Source organism: Mirounga leonina, unplaced genomic scaffold (assembly GCF_011800145.1).
Source record: "Mirounga leonina isolate KUSES-001 unplaced genomic scaffold, KU_Mleo_1.0 Mir_115, whole genome shotgun sequence".
Classification (NCBI taxonomy): domain Eukaryota; kingdom Metazoa; phylum Chordata; class Mammalia; order Carnivora; family Phocidae; genus Mirounga; species Mirounga leonina.
The window spans coordinates 74,365,070-74,381,585 of NW_023270268.1; the positions used below are offsets into that span (position 1 = coordinate 74,365,070).

Sequence of the window (16,516 nt, forward strand, 5' to 3'; positions counted from 1 at the left end):
GCCTATAAAGTGGTTGTTAGATCTAGTAGCTTAGCTTTTTAAACTTTTTTTTTAAGTTTTATTTAAGTAATTTCTACACCCAAGGAGGGGCCAAACTCGGGACCCTGAGATCAAGAGTTGCATGCTCCTCTGAGCCAGTCAGGTGCCCCAAGCTTTTTAAACTTTAAATAGTTGGATTATCTTTCTAGATGGCAAAAGGATAATGGATCTTAGGTGAAAATCTTCAGGTTGGGAGAATATTCATGTTAAATGTAAAGCAGTAGCGTCATTTGGGGGAACTTCCTAACTTCTAGAGGGAATCAGTGAAAGTAGCTTTATACACTCATTTACTGAGCTTCCTGGTGCAAAGAAGCCTGTTTTGGGTGTGTAGGTAGGGAATAAATACTGATGAATTTGCACTGGTCGATCTCGTTTTCTTGCCCTTTGGCGGTTAAGTGAGCTTGTGCCTTGGGGTGACGTTTGGACTGAGTGAGCACAATTTGCACAGGTCCGCTGACCTGTCAGAGGTGAGAGAACTGAGGCTGGCCGCCCGGCTAATACAACAAGCCCGTAGGCCCTGGGGACCAGAACAAAACCCGTGGGCCGCCCAGAACTGTGCAGGAGGCTTCTGAGAGGCCAGGGACCGACCATGAGTCAGCAGAGCTCTCGGTGGTCTCCAAAATGGACCCGGCTGGGCGCGCTGAGACAGGCGCGCCTCAAGGGAACCCAGAGATCTAGCGAGGCCCGTGTGCTTTATCAACCTCCTGTCTCTTGGGAGGTTCCCACCCGCGGGACCACGGCCGTCTCGTGCACGCCGCCGCCGCCGCCGCCGCCTTTCGGAGCGCCACCTCCCAAAAGGCAGCGAGAATCGCACATGTGGCTAGTTTTTCCGCGGAAACGGCGTTGCGCAAGCGCAGAGAGCAGCTCGAGCGTAGGCTCTGAGCGGCGCTTGCGCACGATTCCTCCAGCCCCGTTCACCCGGTCCACCGGGTTCCGGGCACTCCGCGCCTTTCTTACATCACCACTACGCATGCGCCTTGGAAGGAGGGGCGAGCTTTTGGGAGACCGGCAGGAGGCGCGTCTTGGCTGCCGCCTAACGGCGCCTGCGCGGACGGGAGCCCGACTGGAACATGGCGACTTGCGCTGAGATCCTGCGGAGCGAGTTCCCCGAAATTGACGGACAGGTCTTCGACTACGTGACGGGTGAGCCGAACCCAATCTGCGCGCTGGGGAGGCCAAAATGGAAGTCATTGGGAGAAAGACTAAGGGAGGGCAGTGCCGGGACCGCTGCTAGGCCTCTCCTCTGCGTGACCTCTTGTCCCGAGGGCAGGTTAGGTCTGGAGCGCGGAGTGGGGCCGTGTTTCGGGGACTAAAACGGCTTGTGTGTCTACCCTACCCGGTATCTTCCTCGACCTGCCACGCCCGGCCCAGGCGTCTTGCACAGCGGCAGCGCGGACTTCGAGTCTGTGGATGACCTGGTGGAAGCGGTGGGGGAACTGTTGCAGGAGGTGTCCGGGGACAGCAAGGATGACGCGGGCATCAGGGCTGTGTGCCAGCGCATGTACAACACTCTGCGCCTGTACGTGCCAGGGTAGGGGGATTCGTGGGGGCGATGGGAGGGCGGACGGTAAGGAGACAAGACGTAAGGGAAGAAGGTCTGATGGCTGTAGAGCTTTTAACTCAATTCCTAACTCTGCGCTTTCTGTTCCTACCCTAAAGGGATGAGCCACAGACCCAGGGAAACAGCCAGGTGCTACTAGACGCCCCCATCCAGTTGTCAAAGATAACAGAAAACTACGGTGAGAGTGAGGGAAGATTGAACTAGCTGCTCTCTGCCCTTGTCTCAGCCTCCATCCCCCACCCAGCCAGCCTTCCCCTGGAGCCCAGGACTCCTGGTACCCCTTTCCAACAGAACGAGGATGTAGAAGCTAGTTGATGTCTTTACTGAGGGCAAAAGAGGCCACTGATGAAGGGAGTAGGGTTGGAGAGTTTTCCAAGCTCTTAGGTAGGGTAGGAAGCTTATGGGCCTTGGGGCTGGACACTTAGGTTTACTTACCAATTTTGTGACTTTCTAATCAACTGCATGAGCTTGTAGGAGTTGCTTATCTGCCTCAGTCTCTATTCTTAATCTGGGAAGTGTTTTTTTTTGGTTTGTTTTTGGTTGAAATATGGGGAGGATGATAGCTATTTCTGGGATTGTAAGGCTTTCCTTTAAATGTCTATGTCTGTGTCTGGTTCATACTAGTTACTCAAAATGTTAGTTTCCCTTCCCTCAGGGAGAAGGTGACTGCTTTTCTTATCGCTTACAGACTGTGGCACCAAACTTCCAGGACTGCTAAAGAGGGAACAGTCCTCGGTGAGGAGGAGGAAGAAAGGGAGGGGTCTGTGTCTGTGGTTGGGGTGGAAGTTGACTATCTTTAAATATTGGAGGATTTTTTCCAGGGGTTTCTGATTATGTGTTTTGTTGAAAGCAGGGTAACTTAAGATGTTCTTTCTGGGGCTCCTTTCTGAGCCTGCAACCTAGGCTGAAATGGTTGTGTTTGGACCTTTAGACAGTGAATGCAAAGAAGCTAGAGAAGGCTGAGGCTCGACTGAAGGCAAAGCAGGAGAAGCGCTCAGAGAAGGACACACTCAAGACCAGCACTCCTCTGTGAGTCTAGCAAGAAGGGCTGAGAAGAGAATAGAGCAATCTCTATTGGGATGGAAGGGTGGCCGGGAATGCTAAAAACCATTCATTTCTCCCTTTGAAAGGGTCTTGGAAGAGGCATCAGCCAGCCAGGCAGGCAGCAGAAAAGAGAGTCGGTTGGAATCATCTGGCAAGAACAAATCATATGATGTGCGAATTGAGAACTTTGATGTGTCTTTTGGTGATAGGTGAGGGAGTGGCAGTGGGGAGGGGTTACGTTTTTCTTTTTCCAATTAAAGGAGAATTTGGATAGATGAAATGGGGCTTAAAATAACATTAGGTTTTTTGAGGTTCAATTTGCTGTATACTTGTCTCTGGAGCAGCACCCTTTGTCTTCTTCCTACTACCCCTGCAGGGTACTACTGGCTGGAGCAGATGTGAACCTGGCGTGGGGCCGCCGCTATGGGCTGGTGGGTCGAAATGGGCTGGGGAAGACGACACTCCTGAAGATGTTGGCCACTCGGAGCCTGCGAGTTCCAGCCCACATTTCCCTGCTGCACGTGGAGCAGGAGGTTGCTGGAGATGACACCCCTGCCCTGCAGAGTGTGCTAGAGAGTGACACCATGAGAGAGGACCTTCTGCAGAGGGAGCGGAAGCTCAGTGCCCAGATTGCCACTGGCAGGTAAGGGCTCCAGATGGGGAATAACCAGCAGCCACGGTTCTTCAGAGAGTGCGTGTTGTACTGCCACGATCCATAACTTGCACGCTCATCCTAGTGAGCAGCAGAGCTTAGATCCTGGCGCTGGTGAGCTGTAAAGCCCTGTTCCTTCCACAGTGCCCACTGGCCTCCCTGACTTGAGCAGGTGCTTCCTGTAGTTCATTCCTGTCCTGGCAACAAGGCAGTCAGTGGCCTGCTCTCCAACTGCGTAGCGTCCAGGGCATTCTCCCTAGACTGCCCCCAGTCAGGCTGAGCGCTCTTCCTCCATTCCCACTCCAGGGCTGAGGGCTCAGAAGCTGCACAGCTGGCGGAAATATATGCCAAACTGGAGGAGATTGAGGCTGACAAGGCACCTGCCAGGTATTTAAAATTCCCCTTCCCTCCTTCAGATTTCACCTTTCCCTTCTGTTATCTGTTTCAACCAAGTTCTTCCATTTCTTCATTTCTAGGGCATCAGTCATTCTTGCTGGGCTTGGCTTTACCCCTAAAATGCAGCAGCAGCCCACCCGGTGAGTGGCCCTTGCCATTCTTGGCTGTGAACACTGTTGGCTTTGCCTCTGCCTATTCTGGTGAACACCTACCCCTGATGTGATCTCCGTTTCTTTAGGGAGTTCTCAGGTGGCTGGAGGATGAGGCTGGCCCTGGCCCGGGCTCTGTTTGCTAGGTGAGTCTCCTGGGTCAGTGTATGGATACTGTGGAGGATGGGCCTTGGCTCGTGGGAAGTCATGAGCTGCTGACCTAAAACCTCAAGGCTTACATTCTTCTTTTCTATAGGCCAGATCTTCTGCTGCTAGATGGTGAGTTTGAAAGGGGGCACCCTGACTTTGCGGTGGGGAAGGATGGCAACATCCAGGTTCTATAGCACTTTAATCCCAAATGTATCCTCCCCCACTTTTCCAGAACCCACAAACATGCTGGATGTAAGGGCCATCCTGTGGCTGGAGAATTACCTGCAAGTGAGTGCCTATAGGTGTTAGAGTAGGTCTAGGGAAGGTCTGCCTCTAAGACACCCGGGGGGCTGGAAGCTGACTGCTCTCCCAAACTGGGCCTGCATCCTGTGACCCCTCAGACATGGCCCTCTACAATCCTGGTCGTCTCCCACGACCGCAACTTCCTGAATGCCATAGCCACAGACATCATCCACCTGCACAGCCAGCGACTAGATGGCTACCGGGGAGACTTTGAGACCTTCATCAAGAGCAAGCAGGAGCGGCTGCTCAATCAGCAGCGGGAGTACGAGGCACAGCAGCAGTACCGCCAGCATATCCAGGTGTGGGGACAGGCTGGGGGGCCCATCCCGTGGGCATTGGAGTTGGCCGGAGTGAGGGAACCTGACCAGTGCTGACGCTCGTCCGCCCACAGGTTTTCATTGACCGATTTCGCTACAATGCCAACAGAGCCTCTCAAGTGCAGAGTAAACTTAAGATGCTGGAGAAGCTGTGAGTACAGTGCCCTTGACCGGGCCCTGACTCCTAGTCTCTTAATTTCTTCCCTCACTTTGCGGTCCACCCCTTACCCTCCCATTCTAGATCTCCCCTTTTCTAGAAACCAGCTTTAGTTTCCTCTCCAACAGGAAAGCAGAGCATTTTACACTGCTGTTAGTCTTGCTTCCCCACAGGCCTACGTAACCACTAATTTACTTTCTCTAATCTCTTTGCTTATTCTGGACATTTCATATAAATGGAACCCTATAATATGTGATGTTTTGGGCCTGGCTTATTTCACCTAGCATAACGTTTTCGAGGTTCTTTCATGCTGTAGCACGTATTGGTACTTCCTTTCTATGGTCAGATAGTATTTCATTGTAAGGATATACAGCATTTTGTGCATTGCTTCATCAGTCAAGAGATATTGGAAGTTTCCTTTTTTTTGGCTCTTATGAATAACAGTGCTATGAACATTTGTGTACAAGTTTTCATATGGACATATGTTTTCTATTCTCCGGGGTATATACCTCAGAGTGGAATTGCTGGGTTACAAGATAATTAATTCTATGTTTAACATTTTGAGGAACTGCCAAACTGTTCTCTAAAGCAGCCATACCATTTTATTTTTCTACCAGCAATATACAAGGGTTCCAATTTCTCTGCATCCTTGCCAACACTTATTATCTGTCTTTTTAATTTTAGCCAGCCTAGTGGGCGTGAGTGATATTTCACGGTGGTTTTGATTTGCGTTTCTTTAATGACTAATGATGTTGAACATTGGGGGCTTAATCTTAAAGCAACCTTCCTAGAGGTGCTGGTTGGAGGAGGGCAGGGAGGCGAGCCTAAAATCAAAGGCTTAGGTTTTTGTGACATTGAAATACTTATCACGGTATCTTAACTGGTAGGCCAAAAACCTACAAAAAGGATAACCCTATTTTTTCAGCATATAGTGAACTAGAAGAAGGTATTCTAAAATAAGGATGTAGTTTGGATGGTGGGAGTACAAGCCTTCTCTAAGTTTTCTCTGAATATATATTACTTGTATAATAAGAACAAACAAAGTTAGTTTTAAAGCCATAAATTTAGGGGTGCCTGGGTGGCTCAGTCATTAAGCATCTGCCTTCGGCTCAAGTCATGGTCCCAGGGTCCTGGGATTGAGCCCCACATCCGGCTCCCTGCTCGGTGGGAAGCCTGCTTCTCCCTCTCCCACTCCCCCTGCTTGTGTTCCCTCTCGCTGTGTCTCTCTCTGTCAAATAAATAAAATCTTTAAAAATAATAAAATAAATAAAGCCATAAATTTAGTCTGCCCCCTCTCTCCTCAGGCCAGAGCTGAAACCTGTGGACAAGGAGTTGGAGGTGGTGATGAAGTGAGTGCTGGGCCGAGAGGCTGGTGGGAGCTCGTGTTTCTGGCTGCTCCCATGTTCCTCACGACCACCTCCTGCAGGTTCCCTGATGGATTTGAGAAGTTCTCACCGCCAATTCTGCAACTAGATGAGGTGGATTTCTACTATGATCCTAAGCACATCATCTTCAGCCATCTCTCCGTCTCTGCTGATCTCGAGTCCCGCATTTGTGTGGTATGGTTGCTGTTTCTCTGTTTCGTGAGCTGGGACTCTCCCATCCCAGCACATGGTGCGGCTTGGCCCAGATCCTCAGCTGCAAAGGGAAGTGGTGTGCAGGAGCAGGAGTTGGCCTGGGCCAAGGACTTTGCTCTACTTCCCTGCAGAGATAGAAAACCTGTTTGGTGGTATTTTATGAATATGTAGGGCAAGACTTTATCTTCCTAGTCTCAGATCTGAGTTTTCTCAAACCACGGAATAGGGAGAAATCAGGGTCAGATTTCAGGTCTTGACTCTGCCAATTGCTAGCTTGGTCACTAAGTGGAGATAGCAGCTACCACTCGGTTACTGGGAGGATTCAGTCCCCTGCACTTAGTAGGTATTTAGCTGTCAATTCCCTTTACATTTTTACTAGTTCCTTCATCTTTATGTCTAGCTTCTTAATATTTTTTTTTAGTTGTTGGAGTCATTGGTCAGAGCCAGTTCTCCTCTCCTTTGCTTCTGTGTTCTGCACATGGCCGCTCTCCAGCATTCTCATGGTTCTTTGGACAGGTTGGGGAGAACGGGGCTGGGAAGTCGACCATGCTGAAGCTGCTTATGGGGGACCTGGCACCTGTTCGGGGCATCAGACATGCTCACAGGTAAAGCCCTCGGTCCCCAACGACTGTGTAGCTACACTCCTCTATGGGCATCGCCTCCCACCCCATCTTTCCCCCTCTCTTTCTGCCTGTAGGAATCTGAAGATCGGCTACTTCAGCCAGCACCACGTGGAGCAGCTGGACCTGAGTGTCAGTGCTGTGGAACTGCTGGCCCGCAAGTTTCCCGGTACCGTAGGGATTTGGGTCGAGAAAAGAGGTGACCCCTACAGCTAGGCCTACCTTGGGGTGGGGTGCTGAGCGGCGAGCCCTGAGTCTAGGGATAAGGACATGGGCACTTGGAGGTAAGGCTGAGGGGAGGGTGAAGGGAGGGAGTCGGGTCAAGAACCCACTTGATGGGGTGAGGCCTGTTCCAGGGCGGCCTGAGGAGGAGTACCGTCACCAGCTGGGCCGGTATGGCGTCTCTGGAGAACTGGCCGTGCGCCCTGTTGCCAGCTTGTCTGGAGGCCAGAAGAGCCGGGTAGCCTTTGCTCAGATGACCATGCCCTGGTGAGTTCTTGCCTTCTCCTCTCCCCATCTTGCCTAGTAGGAAATGTTTGTCTTGTCTTCGTATCAGGGGAGTTCATTTTCTCCCAACCCCCATAACTGCCTGCCTCCCTGGGTACTGCCTTCCAGCCCCAACTTCTACATTCTGGATGAACCCACAAACCACCTGGATATGGAGACGATTGAGGCTCTGGGCCGTGCTCTCAATAATTTCAGGGTGAGTGTGCCTTCCGGCTGCCCACTCCTCCCCAAGCCTCAGCACCCCTGAGGCCCCCCCAACCTGAGTGCCTCCCGCTCTCCTCTCTTTCAGGGCGGTGTGATTTTGGTGTCCCACGATGAGCGCTTCATCCGGTTGGTGTGCCGGGAGTTGTGGGTGTGCGAAGGCGGCGGCGTCACCCGGGTCGAGGGCGGGTTTGACCAATACCGCGCCCTTCTCCAGGAACAGTTCCGCCGTGAGGGCTTCCTCTAGGGCCACAGGCTGAGGACTGTGCCCAGGACGTGGACTGGTCTCTCAGACCCCTGGGCCACCATGTAGGCAACCATCTCCAGGCCACGGACTTCCCCCGACTTTGGGGACAGCCTTATCTCCGAATCTCCTTTTGACTGGAGCATCCTCTGCACAACCCAGGGAGCCGCATCTAAGTGTCTGTGAGGACTGGTCTTCAAGGGAAGGGGTGGGAGGTGCCCTCTGGCTATAGATCCCCCCACTGCCCTGGCTCTGACTGGGCCCCAAGTGGCTGCTGTGTAAATTAAATCTCCCCCTGCATCTCCCTGGCCTCCTCTCTGCTGCTCCCTGGCAGGACTGCAGGACTTGTCCACTGTTAGGGGGTGTGGGCTCTGTGGTTTGGGGTTTTTATAACACTTTTATCAGTCATGCAGATGAAGCCATGGCAGAACGAGTCTCTGGAAGGAGACGTCATTAAAGCCGCTGGGCCTCAGAGGTCACCTGCCTGACTTCAGGTGGGCCGAAGGGCAACGTAGTACATCACTGGGGTGCTGTTCCCCATAGCCCAGGCTCAGCCTTAGCTGAAGGGGGCTTGGGTTCTGCTGCCTCAGCCCCACTGCTTGTGGGAGTGAACTGATGCTGTAAGCTGGTCTCCAACATGTTTTGTCAACTGCTTAGTCCAGTGGTCTCTGACTTAGGCTCACCCTGCTTCTCTGATCTAGACCCTCAGATGGAGCTGAAGAGAAATCAAGAAACTAACTTTGTCCCCATTTTGCTTGGGTGGTTTCATGTTCTTTATTTTCCCTCGAACCACATAGGTAGGGGCCTAGGAAGTAGGGAATTGAGAATGGGGTCGAGTGGGAAGAAACAGCACTTTGTTTTCAAATGAAGTGATCTCGGAGAGGAGATGTTTAACAGAGGTAGTATGGCTTATCAAATTGTTTCTTGAGGACTCAGCTGCTCTATGTAGTTGTAGGAGGCACTAAAATAGGAACCTTGCGTTTCTGAAAGATAACGGAGAAACCAGAGTCTGCAGAAGGAACTGGCTGGCCTCATGGAGAATTGTAGTCACAGAGCTCAACCTAGGATTCTTAGCCTCTGAGGCTATCGTGGTGTGTAGGTAGCTGGGGGAAAGAACCTGTTTTGGAGGAAAGGAGAATAAAGACAGGAAGGCTCTGTTAACTACAGAGCAGGTGCTGATGGACACAGGAAGCTGGCCAAAGGGCCACTCGTCGGCCAGCCTCCTCAACCTCCCTCCCTCTCCCATGTCTGTGGCCATGCGCACCCTCAAAGTCCTGAGAGCCTTCTCACAGCCCCCACCAAACTCCCAACCTCAGGCCTGCAGGTGGGCCAGTCGGGGGCCATCTGGGGTGGGCTCCGTGCCTGCCTGTTTGCCAGGCTCTCAGCCCTTTCACCCCTCAGTAACTTGTGAATCCCTGTAGGAGTCTTCAACTCCTCAGTCAGTAAAAATGCAGTGGAAGGGTTCTGTGACACAGAGTCTGCTTCTTTGGAGGTGGCTTTGTGTACAGAGAGCACAGGCATTGGAGCTGGGCCTGAGATCAAGTCCCAGCAACATCACTAGTCATAGAGGGAACCACCAGCATTAGCTGGGTAACCACAGCAAATCGCTGAACCTTTTTGAACACCTGCCTCCTTGGTTTTTCTTTATAGGATTGTTGTGAGGATTAGCTGGCAAGCACATAATACATAAGCACTCAGAAAGTGATTCTTGGGCGACCAGTCTATGATTTGAAGACTATTATTTGAGAAAAGAGGTAAATTTTCTCTTGAGTGACTCCAGAGGTAGACCAGTTTGGGCTCAAAGGAAGGAAAACTTTTTAAATAGCTCAGGCTGCTTTCTGAGAGTGAATCCCCATCTCAGACTGTTCAGCCTTGCCAGGCTCTGGAGAAGGGCTCTCCGGTAGGAGGAGCACTAGATAGCCTCCGGGTTGGCTTCCAATTTTATGATTCCATGAAAGAAACATGAAGAGCTTTTATATATGACAATATAAGCCTATGCTGCAGGACTTCAGAAAGGTAGGATGAATGAGTTGCAGCAGCTGAGAAAGACCCTACAGTAAGTAAAAAGTGAACTTCTGGAAATTAGGGAAGGGGAGTTGGCAGAAGATGGTTGTCTTGAGGGATGGAGAAGGTGGGCAAAGTCACGCAGCTCCATCGTAGAGAGCACAGGGCAGGGAGGAGAGAGGCAGGTGACACAGAAGACTGCTCTTGATCATCCCAGGTAGCCCATCATGGCAGCCGCCCCTTTCATGCTGTGGAGAGCCTATCTAACCCCAACCACTGGGAAGCTGATCCTTCCACAGCTGCTGGTGCTGGAGCTGCCCTGCCCACGTGAGGTCTTTAAACCAACCCCAAGCTGGCGGGGTTGAAAGGCCTCAGTCTGCAGGCTCTTCATTGAGATCCTGGCCTCCCTGCTTCTGCTGGCCTTCCCACACTCAATGCCTTCTCAGACAACCTGGCCGGTTCCCAGTGGACCGGGGTGCGATGGGTCTCTATACCAATCTGCATGCCGTTCAAAGATGCCAGTCACAGAATTATTTATTCCGGTGTGATCTTAACTGTCTTGAGATTTGCTCGATGTAGACATTCTACTAAGCTCTCACTTGTTTCCAGGTAAATTTTAGCACAGAATAGGAGAGAAGGTGCCTCTTACCCTGTCTGGCCATGCCCCAGCCAGATCTGTCATTTTGGAACAGAACATCCTGCTAGGAGCTCCTCCCCAGGCCTGGTCGGGTCCACCCACAGATAGAAACCAAACAACGCCCCGCTAGCGTCAGAGCACCGTGGCTGTGCATCAGCCTGAGCATGCAGACTCGATGACAGCCTCCAGGAGGTGCCAGGTGGGCTGGCAGGGTAGGTTCATCACCCGACTGCAGGGCTGGGAGGGTTTTTCAAACCCGGAGCAATGGACTCTGCTTCAACCCCACGCTCCTTCGGGTGGGTTTCCCAGGACTGTGCTGCCCCCATGACAAGCTGCATGCGGTTATTATTAAGATCGTAGTTTCCAGGTTGCCTTGATATCCCTGAATGGCTTGCTCGTTTTTGCATCTTCTATGCATCTTCCAAGCTCAATTAAAATGCTTGGTAAGTGAATATTTGGGGAACACTGATGTGAGAAAAAGTAGACAACAGCATTGGAGGAGGAGAGAGCAGAGGCAAGGAGACCAGCAGGGAGGCCATGACCAAAGTCCAGGCCTAAAGACATGGGGTCAAGATGATGGAGGCGGAGGTGAGACCAGGGAGGGTGGTGTGCAGACTGAGCAAGAGGTTTTGAGTTCTGCCCAAACGAGGGAGGGCTCCTTTTTCTGGGCCTGAGTCTTGAAATAAGTGAAATGAAATGAAAGCTTTACGACACTAAGGTTAAAAAGGGATCCTTTTGAACCTCCCCTTGTTCCTTTCCACACAATGCTAAGGAAATACTAACGGTTACTATTTATTGGGGTCTTTTGTAACAGGTACCATTGTAAGTGCTTTACTTGCCCTAAATCAGTCCTCACAACCCTACAAACTGGCAAAGTTATTATCCCCATTTTACAGATAAGGAACCAGAGTTGACAGTGGGTGTCAGGGCTGGGATTCAGGCCAGGCTGGCTCCAGACCTCAGCTCTTAAGCTGCCAGTTAGCTCCTGCTGTGACAGGCTGAACGGTCCAGTTCGTAATTCCAACACTTAAAACTCATCAGTCATTGCAAGGGGCAGGAGAGGGGTGAGGTTTGAACAAGCTTCTCTCAGGAGCGCAAGCTGATGAACGGGAGTACCTGGCACAGGGCCTGACATGCTAGGTGCTCAGGGAATCGTTAAGTGGTCTGAAAACACACAGTACAGCGAAGAGTCTCACGCGGGGTCCGTTAGCCCAGCTCTACCACTGAGGGCATCTTGGGCAAGTCAACCTCTCCGAGTAAATTCTCCTTATCCATAAAATGGGCATAATGCAGTTTGTCCTGCCTGCTTCTTTGGGTGGTTGGATGGATTAATTGAAACAAGGTCTTGTACAAACTGAATAAATTTTTTCATAAACTATAAAGTGCTATGGATCCCAAAGGGTATCATTTCATGGGAGAACTGATGTGGCAGCAGCCTAGAGTCTCCTCTGGAGATGAAGAATCAGACATGAGCACACACATGGTCAGGGCCATCATCAGGATGTCGCCGCAGGAGGGCCACCCCACAGCCCTCCTTGTCTGCTGCGCCAGGTGTCAGCGTGTGCGCGGGAATGCGGCACGAGAGCGCCCAGCACCCGCTGACTTGCATGCCGTTGGGCAGAAAACACCGTGTAATTTAAGCCCATTATAATATGTATACGTCATGCCCTGTCAGTAATTCTAGGTTTCTGTTTTCCTTATGTTAAATAAATGGGTGGTTTGGAAGTGATTTCTGCTTTACTGTATATAGAGAGACCGTTGAAACCCTAAATTAGAGTACATGAATGTCGACCGACGCTACAGCATTTTTAACCCTGAAGAATGCTTCACAGATGTTCTCTTTTGGTCTTGTCCTCCCACTAACCTTGTGTTAAATGGCTTTTGCTGAGTTATTCCCATCTTACAGAACAGGGGTGTGAAGCAGAAAGATGTAAGGTGTCTTGTTCAGGTTCAAATACCTGTTTTCATGCAGAGAGGGGCTGAGAACCAAAATATGTGGGTTTCCAGCCTCGCCACATCTCTCCAGATCAGCTGTTCACAGCTTTGTTCTCCTGCTCTTTGTACAATGGGTGACATTTTCCTGAGCATGCCCAGGGTCAGGAGCCCTTTTGTCCTCTTAGGGAAGTATTTGAACCTGGGATGAGGGTAAGTGACTGTGAGTCTGATTTGTTTTAACTTGTAAATTAGGGAGCTAGCTCTGGAATCAGAAAGAACTGCATTTGAGTCTGGATTCTATCATTGAATGGCTATGTCATCTTGGCAAGTGAAGCTGCTCAGTGCCTCAGTTTCCTGATCTATAAAATGATAACAGCAATGGTCCTTACACTGTAGGTTTATTGTGAATATTAAATCAGATAATACAAGCAAAACTCTCATCATGGGCCCACTAGTTCCATAAATGTTAGCCATTATGATGATAATTAATATTTGTTGTGACCTTCACTGCTTTACTGATTTTTAGTGAGGTGATATTTATGATGCCCTGTGGCTGAAAACCACTGAATTTAGTCATGGTGCCTCAACCAAAATGACAGGTACCTACACCTCCAACTTTGTGTCCTTAGGCCTAGAAAGGACTCCTTCTTGGATTCCTCTCCCACTGCAAAGACTTTTCCTCCAGATTCTTCTACACATACACACACGTGCCCCTAGACTCTAATTCTTTCTGGATATTCTATACTCAATCTGTTCCATCACTCAATACTTTGTTCCAAGTTGGGAATTCTCCATCAGTAGAGGAGTCTAGGTTTTTCTTGACTGCTAGGGACCTTTGAGTATAGTCATTCTGAACCTCTTACCCCCAAAGATTTCTTCCTCCTCTTCTTCCACAAACTCTATAGTCAGAACAGATGTATGGCACACCCAGGACTTGGAAGTAGAGTTACCTTAGAGTAAAATTTGTAAGAACAAATGAACAATGGTTGAGATGTGGAAGTCATTCAAGAGATTGTTCATTGTGGTTTGCTGTCAGGGTTGGGGGAACATTTAAGAACTATCAGGTGAATGAGGCACAATTAGCCAAGGAAGAATAAGTGATTGGAATCAAGAGTGCCAGGATCCTGCAATGGAGAAGAGAAAGGATGAGAGACCAAGCATTTTCAGTGGGTCCCCAGACCTGCTGGGCAGAGGCAGACTCTACCTGGTCTGGGTTCCTTGGCTTGGGACTTGGCTTGTGTGGCCTTTCTCACCCAGAGAGGATGTACCGACCAGTAAAGTTAGATTTTCAGGTCTCCTGTCAGCTGCATTTCTAATGACACATTAATAAACTGACATCTGGTTTAAGTGACTTGGCAAGTGGCTTGATCTGAGTCTCTTCTGAGATTGTGGCTTGATCTAACAGTAATATACAGAGCACTATGTACCAAGCATTGTTCTAAGTGTTTTACATGAATTGACTAATTCTCACAGCAAAACAGTGAGGTATGGGTTATCTTTATAAGTGAGAAAATGGAGGCCTAGAAAAAATTCAAAAAGCAAAAGAAAACTTGCTCAGGTCCAGCCAGCTCGTGAGGCTCTGAGCTGGGCTTGTGCTGAGGTCACGGTGAGCCCAGAGCTCCAGCCTACCCACTCTAGCACAGCAAGGCGCCTCGACCACGTTAATATTTAGTACCTGAGGTGGTGAGGAGCAGCTCTGTGCCATGGTGACCTCAGCAAGTACTGGGGCCCGAGGAGGGCCACATCTGAGCAGCCTGCCAGCCCTCCTGGGGCATACTGCCATGTTTCAAAAGATAATATGAAACAAACCTAATTTGTTAAATAATAATTTTCCCATTAATATTTAATCAAAAACATAATATGGTACTAATCGCAGTTTCTGATCAGCCTTAAATAATCACAGTTGCCAACCCAAGTTAGTTGATTCTGGCCCCAAAAGAAAAGAAACACTTTTTTTTTTAAAGATTTTATTTACTTATTTGTCAGGGAGGGCCTGTCTGGGAGCAACTAGCTCAGGTCCAAACAGCCCCACTGAAAACAGCTGATAGAGGTAACCCCAGGGTGGCCCCCCCAAGAACTTGGAAACGAGGGCATAAGCTACCTTCTGAGAATCAAACTGAATGATCGGCTCCTAATGGACCAGAGAGAGGATATAGACTAGCTGGTCTAAACTTCCTAAAAGAGGGATGTATCAACCAACAGTGTCTATCCCAGCACCAGCCAGAAGGGTGGCCTCGAGGCTGCTTTAAGTGCCAGAGCTCCTAATAGGAGACCCTTTCCTGTAAAAATGAACAGGTCAGGCCATCAGAGCCTGGTGCCATCAAAGTTCTAATCATGCTGGCACCCCCCTTATTTTGATTCTGTGTTCATGAAGTGATCCCTTGAGGATCTCGTTCCCCCAAGCTGGCCTATTAGGGAAGATGTGGCCAAAGCCTGAGCCCGGGACTGGGACAGAGCTGGCTGCCACCTGGTCCTGCCATTTATCAGCTCAGTGCCTCAGTCCAAGTTCTCTAACTTCTCAGACTACAATTTTCCTTTGGACAAGATGGGAGGATAATTTGCATAAACTCACTAAAAAGACTGGGGCACCTGGCTGGCTCAGACCATACAACTCTTGGGGCGCCTGGGTGGCTCAGTTGTTGGGCGTCTGCCTTCGGCTCAGGTCATGGTCCCAGGGTCCTGGGATCGAGCCCCGCATCGGGCTCCCTGCTCCGTGGGAAGCCTGCTTCTCCCTCTCCCTCTGCCCCTGCTTGTGTTCCCTCTCTCAAGGCGGGGTCACAGGAATGAAAGCACAAGTGCCCAGCTGCTAGGAACTTGTAGAAAACTTAAGGGTTTAGACAATAGATACACTGCTTTCCCTGCATTTTCAGATTCTCTGTGATGTGAATGTCACTTTTTTCTTTTCACATTAACATGGACCTATTTAAATTTAGAGGCACTTTACTGATTAGTGTTTTGGTTTTTTTTTTTTTTAAAGATTTTATTTATTTGACAGAGAGAGACACAGTGAGAGGGGGAACACAAGCAGGGGGAGTGGGAGAGGGAGAAGCAGGCTTCCCACTGAGCAGGGAGCCCGATGCGGGGCTCGATCCCAGGACCCTGGGACCATGACCTGAGCTGAAGGCAGACGCTTAACGACTGAGCCACCCAGGCGCCCTGGATTAGTGTTTGATTATAACCAGGTACTCTAGCCCAGCCAAGTTGACACAGGAGGCTAACCACAACCAACCCCATTTACTTCTACTCTAGTTCTCCCCTTACAGAGTGGGCTCACCCCAGCCAAACTCCCAGTGGCTCCCTCCGAGTGCTCCCCTTCTTCAATATCAGCCCATGCTTCCCAATGACCAGTCCCTGCCCTTTTTATTATGAAGGGAACATAGCAAAGGGCATTTGAAAGCGAGGGGGAAATTACTCACAATTTCATTACATACAAATTTCATTTGTATCTTGCCAGATCTTTATTCATGAACACACTACATATAATTGCATTTTTACAGTCATGGGACCCTTGCTGTTTTGTATTTGTCTTTAAAGTTAACATTATTGGGACACCTGGGTGGCTCAGTCAGTGAAGCGTCTGCCTTTGGCTCAGGTCATGATCCCAGGGTCCTGAAATCGAGTCCCGAAGTGGGCTCCCCACTCAGCAGGGAGTCTGCTTCTCCCTCTCCCTCTTCCTTTGCCCCTCCCCACCGTCGTGCTTTCTCTCTCTCTAATAAATAAAACCTTTAAAAAAATAAAGTTAACATTATTTTTATATCAAAAACTCTTTTTTGTAATTGCTATTACAGTTTTCATAATTAAAAACTTTAATGGATACAAAATAGTCTACTGAGCAGATGTATCGTAGCTTACTTAAACTTTTCTTTGTTGTTGGACATTTGAGTTGCTTCTAAATTTTCACTATTATGGATAAATGCTACAATAAACATCTGTGTGCACACCATCTGATTTTTATTTTTACTTTTTTTAAATTTGTTTTTTTATAATCTCTACAGGCGACATGGGGCTGGAATTCACGACCCC

The 16,516-nt window shown here is 49.6% G+C and overlaps 1 protein-coding gene across 2 annotated transcripts; it reads left to right on the forward strand.

The window, feature by feature from the left end:
* Window positions 1–1,035: 1,035 nt before the first annotated feature.
* ABCF3 (ATP binding cassette subfamily F member 3) lies at window positions 1,036–12,283 on the forward strand. 2 transcript variants are annotated; one of them, XM_034999707.1, is made up of 21 exons: window positions 1,036–1,182; window positions 1,411–1,558; window positions 1,699–1,778; window positions 2,289–2,335; window positions 2,532–2,629; window positions 2,731–2,853; window positions 3,021–3,287; window positions 3,603–3,683; window positions 3,773–3,832; window positions 3,931–3,987; window positions 4,098–4,120; window positions 4,224–4,279; window positions 4,393–4,593; window positions 4,686–4,762; window positions 6,073–6,117; window positions 6,195–6,327; window positions 6,862–6,950; window positions 7,043–7,134; window positions 7,322–7,454; window positions 7,581–7,668; window positions 7,762–12,283. In XM_034999707.1, exons 1-21 carry the CDS (start codon window positions 1,110–1,112, stop codon window positions 7,918–7,920), a joined length of 2,130 nt encoding a protein of 709 aa, XP_034855598.1. In that variant the 5' UTR covers window positions 1,036–1,109; the 3' UTR covers window positions 7,921–12,283. The 2 variants fall into 2 exon arrangements, with proteins under 2 accessions (XP_034855598.1, XP_034855599.1); XM_034999708.1 differs by having other exon boundaries at window positions 1,112–1,182; window positions 2,256–2,335.
* The last annotated feature ends 4,233 nt before the right edge of the window (window positions 12,284–16,516 follow it).